Below are 15,393 nucleotides of genomic sequence, written 5' to 3' on the forward strand. Positions count from 1 at the left end.
TCTTGTTTTGTTCTCTTAATAGTAGATCTTGGAAACTGTTGCCCATCTACAGATTTTGTTCTGTCTGGCTGCCTTAGTCCACTCAGGCTGCCATAACAAACACCATAGCCAGGGTGGCTTGAGACAATAGACATTTATTTCTCACAGTTGGAGGCTGGGAGTCCAAGAGGAGGATGCGGTGTGGTTGGGTGCTGGTGAGGACTCTCTTCCGGGCCAGCAGAGAGTTGCCTTCTGGCTGTGTGCTCTCATGGTGCAGAGAATTCAAGGAGCTTTCTGGTGTCTCTTCTTATAAGGGCACTAATCCCCTCATGGGAGCCTCCTCCCCATGACCTAATTTAAGCCTAATCAATCCCATTCATAGCACTTGTTCTTTTTAAAAAATATATACTTTATTGATTTTTCACGGAGAGGAAGGGAGAGGGATAGAGAGTTAGAAACATCGATGAGAGAGAAACATTGATCAGTTGCCTCCTGCACACCCCCTACTGGGGATGTGCCCGCAACCAAAGTACCCGCAACCAAAGTACATGCTCTTGACCGGAAACGAACCTGGGACCCTTGAGTCTGCAGGCCAATGCTCTATCCACTGAGCCAAACCGGTCAGGGCAGCACTTGTTCTTAAACACACACACACACACACACACACACACACCATTTTGAAATATTGAGGTAAATATTCATACAGCAAATGTCTTACTCCTTTTCGCTGACAACAGTATTTTCCAGCATGGATGTGCCACTACTTACTGCACTAGGACCCTAGGGATCCTAGGAGATTCATGTAACTGGGAGGTTGTGGGAGGGGGGGGCACCCCACCCCATCCTCCTAGCGGGTTTAATCCCAGACCCCAAACAAGGACGTCAAATCCTCCAAATTCACTCTGGAGGCTGGAGGAATCCTTTCTTAGACTAACGTATGTTCAGCCTAGTGTTCTCATTATTCACTTAGTTTTTTAAAAATATATTTTTATTTTTATTGATTTTAGAAAGGTAGAGGGAGAGAGATAGAAATAGTGATGAGAGAGAATCATTGATCAGCTGCCGCCTGCATGACCCCTAATGGGGACCGAGCCCACAACCTAGGCATGTGCCCTGACCAGGAATGGAACCTGGGACCCTTCAGTCCGCAGGCGGATGCTCTATCCACGGAGCCAAACAGCCAGGGCTATTCACTTAGTTTTATGTTTCAAAAAACTTAAATCGCTCAGCTGGCGTGGCTCAGTAGTTGATCATGGACCAATGAACCAGGAGGTCACCCATTAGATTCCCGGTCAGAGCACATGCCCAGTAGGGGGTGTGCAAGAGGCAGCCAATCAATGATTCTCATCATTGATATTTCTCTCTCTTTCCCTCTCCCGTCCTCTCTGAACTCAATAAAAATATAAAAAAAGTAAATAAAAATAAAAAACCTTAAATCCACTTACTTAACATTTAACTTTATATAAACAGCATGAAAAAATAGCAATAGTTAACATCTGCTGGGCGCTAGTATTAGCGTATCATTTCACAGGGAGGAAGCTGAAGCCTGGAGAGTCAGGTTACAGTCCCACCGCACAGAGCCAGGGGGCGGCAGAGCTGGGGTTTGAACCCCCGCTGGCGCTGACCACGCGCCTCCAGATTGGAGGTAACTGAAATATAAAGACCAGGAAACCCCAGCTAGCTGGATATTTCTAGCTGGATCCTGCAGCCGCCGGGCCGTGAGGCCTAGTTAAAGGGAGAAGGGCTGGTGTTGGAAAGCAGCTCCGCGCTGAGACGACCAAACAGGGCGCGGAAGGAACAGTGCGAAGGGGTAACGGGGACAGGCCCTCCTGGCCCCGCGCCAGCGCCGGTGCCTGATCCTGTCCCAGCGCTCCGGGCACCTGAGGGGAGGGAAGGGCGGGGAATCTCGGCTCCTTCCCTGCCGCGCCCTCTCCCCGCCTCCTTCCCGGGCGTCCTCAGTCTTGCCCCAACCCGACGGCCGCGACCCCGCAGACCCGGAGCCGAGGTTCTCCGACAGCGGAGGGGTTCCTGGGTCCCCGACAGCGGAGGGGTTCCTGGGTCCCCGACCGTGAAGGTTGGGTGGGAGCCGCCCCCGGCCCGGCCGCCACCCCTCGGCGCCCGGGTGTCACCACCGCGCCCGGAGCCGCCGCCACGTGCTGGGCATCCCCGCCCCGCAGCGAGCGTTCGCGAGGCCTCGCGGGGGCCGAGGTGAGCGCGCCCGCAGCGGCGACAGGGAGGGTGTCCAGGTGCCGGCAGGGCTCGCCCGGCCTCGAGCCGGGAACTCTCATCCCCGCGGCGCTGACCACGCGGCGGGGTGCGCCGAGGGCTGCGGCCCCTCACCCGCCGCTGGCCGCGGGGATGGACGCCGTGACGGCCGCGCAGGGGACGTGCCGCCTGGCGACGGCGGCGGGCAGGGGAGGGGGAAGCGGCCCGGCGCCGGCCCAGCCGCCGGAGGCCGGGCCGCGGGGACTCTTATTCTGACACCGCCGCCGCCCGCTCTGCTTAGTCACGGTGACCGCGCGCCGCCTCCCCCCGCGCTGCGATGGAGGCGCCCGGGCCTGGGCGACGGAGGCGGAGCCCGAGCGCGGCCATGGCGGGGTGAGTGAGCGGCCTGCGCCCGGGCTGCGGGCGCGGCGGGCCGGGAGCGCCTCTGCGGCCGTGCGGGGGGTCCGGGAGAGGCGGCCCCGCTGGCCCGGTCGCTCGGGGTCCCCGCGGCCCGGCGGAGGGCCAGGAGGGCGCGGCTCGAGTCCTATCCTTTTGTTGGACGGCGCGAGTCGCGGGGTTGCCCGGGAGAGACGCGAGGCGGACGAGAGGCCCTGGGAGCGCCGCTCCGACAGAGGCGCGGGGACCCCGGGGCGTTGGGGGGCTTGATCTGCGCCCTGGGGTAGGCAGTCGCGAGGCCGCGGTGGGGCCACTTCCTCCCTTCTCTGGGCTTCGGTGGCGGCTCCTGCGGGGCATGCGCAGTCCCGGCCCGGCCCCCCCCCCTCCCGCCCCCCCTCCCGCCCCCCTCCAGCGTTTGTGAGGGCCCAGGGCCCAGGGGGCACCGTGGACCGATTGGCCACAGACCAAGAGACAGGCCAGGGGCCTTGGCCGGGGAGAGGTGCCCAGCGGCGCCCTGGGCCCAGTGGAAACAAGCGTGGAGGAGGTGCCCGTAGGCACAGTGGAGTGGGCAGCCAGCCAGCCACAGCTTGCTGACCCCTGCGCCTTGTCACGTTCCAGGCTGGACGTGGGGGAGGCCCAGGAGAAGGTGGTGTAACCCTGACCTGCACAGGGCTGCCTGCCTTCTGAAGCGCTGGGGCTGAGGGTCAGAGGGATGGGCCGCCCCTCCACAAGCAAGCCAAGAAGCTCATTTCAGTTCTTGACAAGGGCGGCAATGGGAATAAAAACAGGAGGTGAATCTGAGCTGAGCCCCAGAAAGATAAGATGGAGAACCCGGGGAGCCTCTTGCAGGTCTCCCAAGCAGGACCTTTCAGAACATAACTCATGCCCTGGCTTTCCAGACTCCAGAAAACCCTCCTTTCTGTAGTCATTACACTCTTCCCTGATTCTCCAGGTTGTCTGTCTCATTCTGCCTTTGAGCCTTTGCATTGCTGTTCCCTCACCTGGAAAACTAACTCTCCCCCCCCCCCTCCCACCAGCTTTCATATATTCATTCTTTTTGTCTCAGCTCTAACAGAGGCCTGGACCACCCAATTTAAAGTAACTGCCCCCAAGTCACACTGTCCATGCTGTTATCATTTTCTTCATGACCCCAGTTTCTACTCAAGTCTTGTTTATTTTATTTATGGCCATTTCCTCCCCAGGTGTCAACTCCAGCACAGTTTATGTCTGTCTTTGTCACTGCTATGTCCTCGGTGCCTAGAACAGTGCCTGACACACAGTAGCTGCTCAGTAAATGTTGGTGAAATGAATGAAACAGTGAGCTGGACATGATCTAGGAAGGGAAGGGCCAGTAAACCGCTGGAACAGAGTGAGCAAAGGGAAGAGGACAGGGGCTGACTGTGGAGGGCTTTGCAGGCCATTGGTTTTACTCATGCTATAGGGAGTTGGGGGGTTCTGAGCAGGGGAGGGACATCATCTGACATGTTTAAGATGGACCTGTGGGCTGGTGAGGCTATGGGACATTTAGCAAGAACAAATGGATGCTGCTTCACCTGGGCTTGTCAAGGAAAACTGGTCTAGGAGCCGCTTTATTTTTAAAAAGGAGGCCTGGCCCCAGGCCCTGTCCCCAGCCCTGTGCTCTCCCTCCTCCAGGCCCCTGAGTGTCAGTGGTGGTGTTGTCCCTTGTCACCTGGAACCCCATGCAGCCGGAACCCAGGCCTAGCGGGGCTGGGGTCCACGCCCGATTTCTGCCCCTGAGGTCGCAGCGCCCTGAGGGTTCAGGGGACACAGTGATGTACGCCTCCACCGAGTGCAAGGCTGAGGTGACACCCTCCCAGCATGGCAACCGCACTTTCAGCTACACGCTGGAGGACCACACCAAGCAGGCCTTCGGAATCATGAACGAACTGCGGCTCAGCCAGCAGCTGTGCGACGTCACACTTCAGGTCAAGTACCAGGATGCACCGGCTGCACAGTTCATGGCCCACAAGGTGGTTCTGGCCTCATCCAGCCCTGTCTTCAAGGCCATGTTCACCAACGGGCTGCGGGAGCAGGGTATGGAGGTGGTATCCATCGAGGGCATCCATCCCAAGGTCATGGAGCGTCTCATCGAGTTTGCCTATACAGCCTCTATCTCCATGGGTGAGAAGTGCGTGCTCCATGTCATGAACGGTGCCGTCATGTACCAGATCGACAGTGTCGTCCGTGCCTGCAGTGACTTTCTGGTGCAGCAGCTGGACCCCAGCAATGCCATCGGCATCGCCAACTTCGCTGAGCAGATTGGCTGTGCTGAGCTTCACCAGCGTGCCCGGGAGTACATCTACATGCACTTCGGGGAGGTGAGTGAGGGGACGGGACATGGAGCAAGGCTTGGGGTGGTATCAGAAGGACCAGGGACCAGGGGTGGTCAGTCACTCTCTTCCTTGAGATATGAGGGGTGAAGGCAAGCAGCTGGAGAAGAGCCGAGCTCTGAGCTTCTAGTCTACACATCTAGGGCCACTCTGGGGAACAGCTGAGGCAAGTGAGACCTTCATGGGTATCTGGGCTCCCTGGTTTCTCGGGTCCAGCGTGGGGATAGATTGCAGCAAACATGACAGCAGCTCAACCCTGGTGTGTGCAGAGCAGGGCCTGACATTTCAGGCAGTCAGCAAATATTTACTGAAGACCCATGACATGCTGCTGACTGCAAATGTGACCCTTAGACGTGTTTTCTTTGGTCCACGCAGTGTCATCCTAAGTTCTTGGTTTCGTTTTCATTTTTAAGTGGAGGAAGTTGTGAAAGCAGAAATAGTAAGTGCTTGTGTCTTTGCTGTAGGCCAGCCTCTGTTCTAAGTGATTTCCATCCTTTAAATCACTGAATCTTCTTAACTATCCCAAGAGGAAGTATGCTTTGGAGGGCTTTTCTAAAAGCATTCAAAATCCTCCTTCAGTGGCTGGGACCAGCTGGGGTAGAGACTACTCTGGTCACCATTTCTCTTCTTCCCGCTACACCACATGTGGGGTTGACCAGTTGTCCCGAGGATCTGACATTAGTCCTAGGACTCACAGCTTCCAGAAAGGCAGTCTGCAAACAGGCTTTCCCCTGCCCTGCACGGTGTTTGTTGAAGGGATTGCCTGGGCTTGGAGCACCTGAACAGTGGTAACCTGCTGATGTGGGGTCTATTTTTATAGACCAGTGCCTGACAGGAAGGATTTGCCCCAGGGCCCTGTATGTCCTAGGAGCAGCCCCATTATGAGCTACTGATATAATCCCCTTTATAGAGGAGGATAACGAAGGCATGGAATGTTGCAGATATCTGCCCAAAGTCATCCAGTTAGAAAGTAGGGAGCCAAAATTACAACTCAGGTTGCTTTCTTCAGAGCCTTTTTTTTCTAGAATATTCTATTGCTATTATTTTTTCCTTTAAAAAATATTTTTATTGATTTCAGAGAGAAAGGGAGAGGAGGGAGAGCTAGAAACATCAATGATGAGAGAATCATTGATCGGCTGCCTCCTGCATGCCCCCTACTGGGGATTGAGCCCCAAACCCGGGCATGTGCCCTTGACCGGAATTGAACCTGGGACCCTTCAGTCTGCAGGCCAACGCTCTATCCACTAAGTCAAACCGGCTAGGGCTATTTTTTCCTTTTTAGTAAATATGCCCTTTTGAAAAAGTAATATCATTAAAAAAAAAAAAAAAAAAAAAAGGTAGCCCTGGCCAGGTAGCGCAGTTGGTTAGAGCGTTGTCCCCATATGCCAAGGTTGTGGGTTTGATCCCCTGTCAGGGCACATACAAGAACCAACCAGTGAATGAATGCATAAATAAGCTGAGCAACAAATCAATGTCTCCCTCTCTCTTGCTCTCTCTCTCTCTCTCTCTTCCTCTCTCTCTAAAAAGCAATCAATAAAAAATTTTTTAAAGGTAATGTTCTTATAGTTCAAACAAAAGAAATGATACAAAAAGATACACGGTACATTGTGTCTTTGCCCGTTTACCTGAGTACTTATGTACTACATGCCTGGCACATGGTATTAACTCATTTAGTCCTCACAATCAATGAGTTCATACTATTCAAATTTCCATTTTACAGATGAGGAAACTGAGATTGTCAGAGGCAGGTTGAGTGACTTGTCCGAGGTCATACTCCAGTTGAGGCATTGGGGGGAGACACAGGAGTCAGCCTGTCACACTAACACCCTTGCAGGTGGCCAAGCAAGAGGAGTTCTTCAACCTGTCCCACTGCCAGCTGGTGACCCTCATCAGCCGGGATGATCTGAATGTGCGCTGCGAGTCTGAGGTCTTCCATGCCTGTATCAACTGGGTCAAGTACGACTGTGAGCACCGACGCTTCTATGTACAGGCGCTGCTGCGGGCCGTGCGCTGCCACTCGCTGACGCCCCACTTCCTGCAGATGCAGCTGCAGAAGTGTGAGATCTTGCAATCAGACTCCCGCTGCAAGGACTACCTGGTCAAGATCTTCCAGGAGCTCACCCTGCACAAGCCCACACAGGTGATGCCCTGCCGGGCGCCCAAGGTAGGCTGGCTCATCTACACTGCTGGTGGCTATTTCCGCCAGTCACTCAGCTACCTGGAGGCCTACAACCCCACCGATGGCACATGGCTCCGGTTGGCAGACCTGCAGGTGCCTCGGAGTGGCCTGGCAGGCTGCGTGGTGGGTGGGCTGCTGTATGCCGTGGGCGGCCGGAACAACTCGCCTGATGGCAACACCGACTCCAGCGCCCTGGACTGCTACAACCCCATGACCAACCAGTGGTCACCTTGTGCCCCCATGAGTGTCCCACGCAACCGAATTGGGGTAGGGGTCATCGATGGGCACATCTATGCCGTTGGTGGCTCCCATGGATGCATCCACCACAACAGTGTGGAGAGGTGAGTAGCAGGGCCCGAAGGGGTGGGCTCAGAGGGTCCCCCAGCTAACAGGCTCCAAGCCATTGGCATTTGGGGATTCCTCCTATTGCCGAGTGCTTATCTCTACAGCCTGCTTTCAGGTAGTAGAAACCTGAAGTGAAAGCTAAACTCCGTGGGAGATTGACAGTGGTGACCTTGGATGATGTGTCTGGGCCATCACAAAACCATACAGCTCCTTTGTGCAGATGTGGAAAAGTTCTATCAGTTTGAAATTGATGTAATATGCTAATTTTGTTAAAAAGTAACCCCTCACTGTCGTCAGCCAAAAACTGTTGTAATAGATGTCTGCGGTCTGGTATGTGGGAAGTGCCCTCTTCGATGTGGTGCCCTTGTGCAGTGCACAGCCTGCGCTGCTGTGCATAGTGACCCTATGTTTAGAGGCCAAACATACTGGACTTTTGATTTTTGCATAGTTTAGTCCTCCACCTTCTCTTCTTCCAGAAGTGTGATCCAGGATATAGTTCTCACCTGGAGAACTTGTTAAACTTCCCAGCCTGCTACTGGAGCTGTGGAGGTCTGGCATTGGTGGGTGGGTTTGGAGCAAGGCTGGGGAATGAATGGAAATTGTAAACAAATACCCCAGAGGTTTCTAATGCCTGTGGTGTGTGTGCAACTAGGATGATGGGTTGATGCATCACCCTTAATAGGCTATTATTTTGGAGGGGGGGAAAAATAGGACACTATTAATTATTCCAGGAGCACAGGCATGAACTGGAGTTGCCCAGGCCCCTCTCTGAGATCACACTTTAAGAAAAAACATCCTGGGAAGTAGCCTAGTTGTTAGAATTGGGGTTCTGGTGTCTGAGAGGGCTGGGTCAGACCCCAGCTCCACTGCTTTTTTGATGTCCCTGATGTACCACTTAACCCCTTTGTACCTCCATCTTAACATCTTTGAAGAGAGGTGACAATAATGAGGACCCCTTGCCCACTAGGCTGGGGCATTGGTGAGATAGCACACATAAGACTCAGCACAGGGCTTGGAAGTGGTATGATGAAGCCACCAGGGTCCAGCAGGTGTGTGTGTGTGTGTGTGTGTGTGTGTGTGTGTGTGTGTAAAAGCTTGAGCACATGACAGCTGTGAACCTCAGTTTCCTTATCTGGAAAATGGAGCTACTGATAACTTGCACCTTGGAGAACAATCGTGAGGATTAAAGAGCTAGACCTAGTAGAACATTGGGCTTTAGGAAGTGTTCCTTGGAGGACAGCTATGACTGCTGCTGTCATTGTTATTGTGCCCTTGCAGGTATGAGCCGGAGCGTGATGAGTGGCACTTGGTGGCCCCAATGCTGACTCGAAGAATCGGGGTGGGAGTGGCTGTTCTCAACCGGCTGCTCTATGCTGTTGGGGGCTTTGACGGGACGAACCGCCTCAACTCAGCCGAATGTTACTATCCAGAGAGAGATGAGTGGCGAATGATCACACCCATGAACACCATCCGAAGTGGGGCAGGTGGGTGGGAGCTGAGGGGAGGGGACCATGGAGGATCACCCTCCCAGCCCTGGGAGTGAAACTTGGCCAGGCCTGAGTGAAGCCCGTTGTTTCCATCTTGAATCACACACAGGAGAGCTAGATTCTGATAGAATTCAAGTTCCTCTTTCCTGGCTTAGTTTTGGAAGGGTCCTTTGGGAGAGGGAGGGGGGAAGGGCCCCCTAAGAAGGTTGTGGCTGGGGCCCCCCAAGCCAGGCCCTGGAGTCACCCTCTCTTCATGTTGTGGTTTAGGAGTCTGTGTCCTGCACAACTGTATTTATGCTGCTGGAGGCTACGATGGTCAGGACCAGCTGAACAGTGTGGAGTGCTACAACGTGGAGACAGAAACGTGGACTTTCGTAGCTCCCATGAAGCATCGGCGAAGTGCCCTTGGGATTACTGTGCACCAGGGGAGAATCTATGTTCTCGGTGAGGCCCTGGGGGTGGGGACCTGGGTAGAGAAGACGAATTAATTAGCCTTGTCTTTGAGGGGCTGGCTCAAGTCACATAGGAAGGCTTCTTGTGGTTTCTTCTTTCTTTCTTTTGCCCTTGGAAGCAATAACCATCTCTTCTGCTATTCCTCAGGGGGCTACGACGGCCACACATTCCTGGACAGCGTGGAGTGTTATGACCCAGACACGGACACCTGGAGCGAGGTTACCTGCATGACATCTGGCCGGAGCGGTGTGGGCGTCGCTGTCACCATGGAGCCCTGCCGGAAGCAGATCGACCAGCAGAACTGTACCTGTTGAACCACTTTGGTTTTCTTGGGCAAAAAATGGTCCCATCAAGAATATTGTCATTTTTGTACAAAAACAGGAACAAAAGAAAAGCGACAGAGCAAATGCTTGTCTACCAGGATGCGAGGCTGAAATGCCCTAGTGTGAGAATGACTACTTGAAAGGAAAAAGACCAGAGTGGGAACCCGTGAGCCTGTCAGAATAGTCCCAGGAATGTCCAAGAGAGTGCCTGGGGCAGGTGGGGAGGGGGGTCCAGAAGGGTGGGTTCCTGGGAAAGAAAACCTCCCATCCACTATCCCGAGACGAGCCCTGGGTCCCACACCAGCAGACGCCACCTCCCTTTGGGGTGAAAGCAAGTCCTGAGGTCAGACTGGGTTTTGTCCCCTGTGTCTCTGTGATTGGTTCCTAGAGGACTGGGAAGGAGCCAACTGAGGCCTTGGGGTGAGGCCCTTCAGGAGGTGGGGACCCCAGGATGCGCCTGTACATAGAAACCACTGGATATTTTTGTCCTGGACAGTCATTTTGTTGATAAGTAATCCTGTAACTTTCCAATGAAAATAAAGAACAAACTAACTAGTGTCTTCTACCTGGACTCTCAGCTCAAGATCTTGAACCTGAGGACAGAAAAGACTCTTCTCCTGAAATGCACTCGAGTCTTTGATTTGAAACCAGTTTGTTATCTCTGCCCATTGCCTCTTGATATGTAGGACATCTTTCTCCTGTAGGCAAGACACACAGGGCTCACTTTATCTATCACTTTGGGCCGCTTTGAAGACGACCTAATTCCTGACACATCTCCCAGGGCCCTCCGAGGTTAATTTCATATGTGCACACAGTTTCTGTTTTAAGGCAAACCATCCCCAACATGCTTTCCAAATTTGGTGAAAATCTATCTGGTCATTTTAGTGCACTTAAGTAACACAGACTGAACGTTTTATTGAAGTGCCTGTAATAAAAAAGACGGGTTTTGGGGAATTTTCTTAGACAAAGGGCTCAATAGCCTGGTCTCTTGAACAATATGTGTGAAACAGTATGTGTTCTGGATCTTCTGCCAATCAACTCTATTCATTCTGTGGGGGTGGAGAAAATAAAGTGAAGTAAGGTCTCCACTATAGGCATGCCTGAGATATCGTGGCTTTGGTTCCAGACCACCACATAAAGGGAGTCACTGCTGTTTTGCTGGTGGAGCATCTTGCCTTCAATTTGTAAAAAAAAAATGCAATGCCAGGTAAGCACACTGAAGGAAGCACAGTAAAACAAGGTCTGCCTATATTGGGGAATACACAGGTTCTTCCAAGTAGCTTAGAGAGGAAATATTGATTCCTTCCCTTCCAAGGAAAACCTCATACCTCCCATCTGTGGCTTCACTCACTCAATTCACCTGAAGGCTACCTTAGTTGTGCTCAATTCTCTAGTCCTGGTCCAAGGTTTTTATGGAACAAGGAAATACATCTATGTTGGCTGCATTGAATGAATAGGGGAGGACTAGGAATTGTAAAATTAATACCTGGATAGCCTTTTAGTATTTATAAAGTGTTTTGACTCATTTGTCAAATAGTGCTTTAAGCCCTAACTGGTTTGGCTCAGTGGATAGAGCGTTGGCCTGTGGATTGAAGGGTCCCAGGTTTGATTCCGGTCAAGGGCATGTACCTTGGTTGCGGGCACATCCCCAGTGGGGGGGGGTGTGGTGGTGCAGGAGGCAGCTGATGGATGTTTCTAACTGTCTATCCCTCTCCTTCTCTGTAAAAAAAAAAAAAAAAAAAAAAAAAATATATATATATATATATATATATATATATATATATATATATATATATAGAGAGAGAGAGAGAGAGAGAGAGAGAGAGAGAGAGAGAGAATCAGGCCTTAAAAAAATAGTGCTTTGAACTAGGAAGCATAAGCCTGTATACTTTACAGATGAGAAACAGATTCAGAGAAGTGATATGCCCAAGGTCACATGACCACTAAGTGGTAGAGTTCAGATTCAACCTGTGGGTACACCAAAGCAGCCACTCTCAGCCACAATGCACCCTACCACTGTGCTTGTGAGAATAGATACTCCTGTGGGGTCAATGTGCATAGCAGTGAAAGTTCCAAAAACAGTAATCTAATCTAGAGATTTACGTGCAATGCAGTTGCTAGAAGCCATGCCACTTACCCCAGAGTTGAGTTTCCTTTCAGAGAAATTAGATCCCGGGTCTTGAGGTCAGGTTTAGCTGATTTCGTAAAGCAGTTTAGGTATCAGCAGTTAGGTGAAGTTTCTTATCTGCAAAAAATGGTACTTTGACACCTACTGTGTACTAATCTATGAGAACAACTGGACCAACAAAGGTATTTACATTCACTTCCCAAATCCACAAAACAACTTTAAAATAAAAATCCTTACTCTCCTAGACAGTGAACAAGCCCCAAATGATCCCTGCCCTCATGGTAGTACCAGCTTAGCAGGGGAGTAGGGTAACCAATTCATCTCCGCTTGCCTGGATTTTCCCAGTTTGGACACTGAAAGTCTGGCATCCTAGAGATCTCTCTGTCTCAGGTAAACTGGGATCATTGGTCACTCTCAAGGAAAGCCAGATGCTGAAGCAATATTACAAACATGCTGAATGACAGACAGATGAGGGTCACAGTTACATTCACATTTTAAAAGTTGATGGCTCTGGGAGCTAGGTGGAAAGGTTTGGCTGGGGATGAGAGTGGATGGGGGGCACTCGGCAAATGGCTGTGGGCGTGGAGAGAAGTAGAACCTACAGGTGAAGAGACTGGATCTGAAAGGTGAAGAATCGGGAATCATCCTGGATGGTTGCAAGCTTAAACAGCTAGGAGTAGGGAACCTGGGAGGAGGCTACAGTTGTAGAAGGGAGTGACAATGGCTTGGGGTGTGTGAAGTTTGAGGTCTCATGATGCAATTGTTTTAGGAAAGTGCACAGATTTCTCTAGCCCTCAGTCTTTAATGCTCCCAACAAAAAGTTCTTGAATGGCTGTTCTGTGCCAGACATGAAGTGGGGTGTTCAGATACAATGGGGAGCAAGCAGAACATTGTTTCTCATAGAGCTGGAGTTAGTAACATAATCACATAGTTTACATAATCATGTTCGAAGGTAGCTCTCCAAAGGACAGGAGCATGACCCCTAAGTCAGAGGTCCCAAGAAAACATTCTTTTAAAAAATAAAATATTTTTATTGATTTTTAGATAGAGTTGAAGGGAGGGGGAGAGAAACATCCATCGGCTGCCTCCTGCATGCCCCCTACTGGGGCTGTGTCTTGACCAGGAATCGACCTGGCAACCTTTTGGTACCCAGGACGATGCCCAGCCAATTGAGCCACATCAACAGGGCCCAAGAAAACATTCTTGAGGAAGTGGTTTTCTCACTGAAATCCAAAGGATTGATGAGTGTAAACTAGATCAGAGAAAGGGGCAAAATGCTGGACTGAGAAAGCATCAAGTGCAATGGTCTTGTGGCATTGAGAATCAAATCTAGATAAAACTCTGAGAAGAGGAACATGGTGCCAGAAGAGGCTAAACAAAGGTTGTCAGGGGGGCAGACCATACAAGCCCTGTGTCCACTCTCATTTCTCTTTAATTGTCAAATACCTAATGTCTTTTTTAAAAAAAATTAGAACATTACAGACATAGCTGAAATCTTACTATTTATCCATTTCAGCCTCCTCTAAATCTTAAAAAAATTTTTTTTGCTGTAACATTCTGTTTCCTCCCATAAATAGCATAATGCTGCTTGTATTATTCTGCATCTTGCTTCCCTCCCTCCCCCCTCAGTAGGACTTCTCAGTCTATCTATAATGTCATATTCCTTTTATCAGCTACCTGATATTTTGTTTTTCTCTCTTCCATGATTGACAGACTTTTAGGTTGTTCCAGTTTCTCAGAATTACAGAAAAGACTGCAATGCCCACTCTTAATCACGTCTCCTTGGGCACAAGTGTGTATATTTCTCCAAGTGGATACTAAGAGGTGGAACTTACTAGATCATAAGGTAGGCACAAAGACTAGATGCTGCTAGATTGCCCTCCAAAGTGGCTGTAACAAATCATATTCCTGATGCATTCTAGAAGTTCCTTACACATTTATACACAAATTTATGACTTTTCTTTGATAGGTCTTCCATCTTAAGAAAGACTTGTGGTTCTTGACATTTCCATTTATTAAGTTACTGTCTCCTGCCCATAAATTAATTGTTCTGCCTAACTTAATCAGGATTGGTTTTTATTGGTTCTGTTAGAATCAAGAATCCTGACTAATAGAGACATCAGGAAAATTTTTAAAATATTTTTTTCTTCAAATATGTTTGTTTTGTTTTTGCATTATTTAAAACCCCATCTGGAATTTATTGATATGTATGATAAGAAGTAGGAAGATAGCCTGGCTGGCGTGGCTCAGTGGTTGAGTGGCAACCTATGAGTCAGGAGGTCACTGTTTGATTCCTGGTCAAGGCACATGCCCGGGTTGTGGGCTCCATCCCCAGTGTGGGGCATGGAGGAGGCAGCCAATCAATGATTCTCTCTCATCATTGATGTTTCTATCTCTCCATCCTTCCCCCTTCTTCTCTGAAATCAATTAAAAATATATATATTTTAAAATATATTTTATTGATTTTTTACAGAGAGGAAGGGAGAGGGATAGAGAGCTAGAAACATCGATGAGAGAGAAACATCGACCAGCCGCCTCCTGCACACCCCCTACTGGGGATGTGCCCGCAACCAATGTACATGCCCCTGACCGGAATTGAACCTGGGACCCTTCAGTATGCAGACCGAGGCTCTATCCGCTGAGCCAAACCGGTTTCAGCTCAATAAAAATATATTTAAAAAAGAAGTAGGGATATAATTTTATAAGGATAGCTGATTGCTGCCAAACCATATATTTTCAAACCCTTTCTTGACTAATTCATTTTCTACCTATAGTTTTCAGATGTTATTCCTTTTTTATACTAAATTCCCATATATGCATGGGACTCTTTATTCTGTTTCTTTAACTTTTTATTCTGTTTTGTTGACCTAAATACCCATTTTAACACCAATTTAATTGTTTTCATTATTAGTTTTATAACCTGTCTTAATATCAGATAGAACAAGTATCCCCCTTCCATTTTTCTTTCTTAAAAAAAAAAAATAACAGTGTGGGCTATTATTGCACATTTATTCCTCTCTATGAAGTATGAAGTTCCATGGAAAATTAAAGTTTGTATTGGATTGCATTAAAGTGATTGAGTTAGGAAGAAAGAATATTTTTAGAATATTAGATCTCTTCATTCATGAATTGAGTATACTTGTCTGTTTAGTGAAGTCTTCTCTGCTCTTCTCAGGAAACTTTTATAAGATCTCCACAAAGAGCTTGCAATGTGTTTGCTCATGGAAATTTTATAAAGTTTTGCTGCTATTATCAATGGGCTCTTTATTCCTGGATCCTAAAATTGGTATTTCTCATATATATGAAAGTTATTGATATAGGTATGTTGCTCTTCTACAGACCTCTTTGCTGAATTCCCTTATTAATTCTAGTTTGGATTATTTTCAGTAGATAATAAAATCACAAGCAAATAATGATAGTGTAATGTTATTTTCCAATAGTTACCCACTTATTGCTTTTTCTTGTCTTACTAGTAGCTAAAACCCACTATAATGTTGATTAATGGTGGAAATAGTGGGTGTAGTTGTCTTATTTCTTTTAAAAATAT

General features: G+C 49.5%; 1 protein-coding gene across 2 annotated transcripts; it reads left to right on the forward strand.

Moving 5' to 3' along the window:
- Positions 1-1,675: 1,675 nt before the first annotated feature.
- On the forward strand, positions 1,676-10,537 carry KEAP1 (kelch like ECH associated protein 1). Of its 2 annotated transcripts, none has more exons than XM_079771915.1 (6): positions 1,676-2,187; positions 4,234-4,919; positions 6,766-7,451; positions 8,734-8,939; positions 9,210-9,386; positions 9,543-10,536. In XM_079771915.1, exons 2-6 carry the CDS (start codon positions 4,281-4,283, stop codon positions 9,707-9,709), a joined length of 1,875 nt encoding a protein of 624 aa, XP_079628041.1. In that variant the 5' UTR covers positions 1,676-2,187; positions 4,234-4,280; the 3' UTR covers positions 9,710-10,536. The 2 variants fall into 2 exon arrangements, with proteins under 2 accessions (XP_079628041.1, XP_079628042.1); XM_079771916.1 differs by lacking the exon at positions 1,676-2,187 and adding an exon at positions 2,446-2,577 and having other exon boundaries at positions 9,543-10,537.
- The last annotated feature ends 4,856 nt before the right edge of the window (positions 10,538-15,393 follow it).

Source organism: Cnephaeus nilssonii (genome assembly GCF_951640355.1).
Source record: "Cnephaeus nilssonii genome assembly, chromosome: 5".
Taxonomy (NCBI): Eukaryota; Metazoa; Chordata; class Mammalia; order Chiroptera; family Vespertilionidae; genus Cnephaeus; species Cnephaeus nilssonii.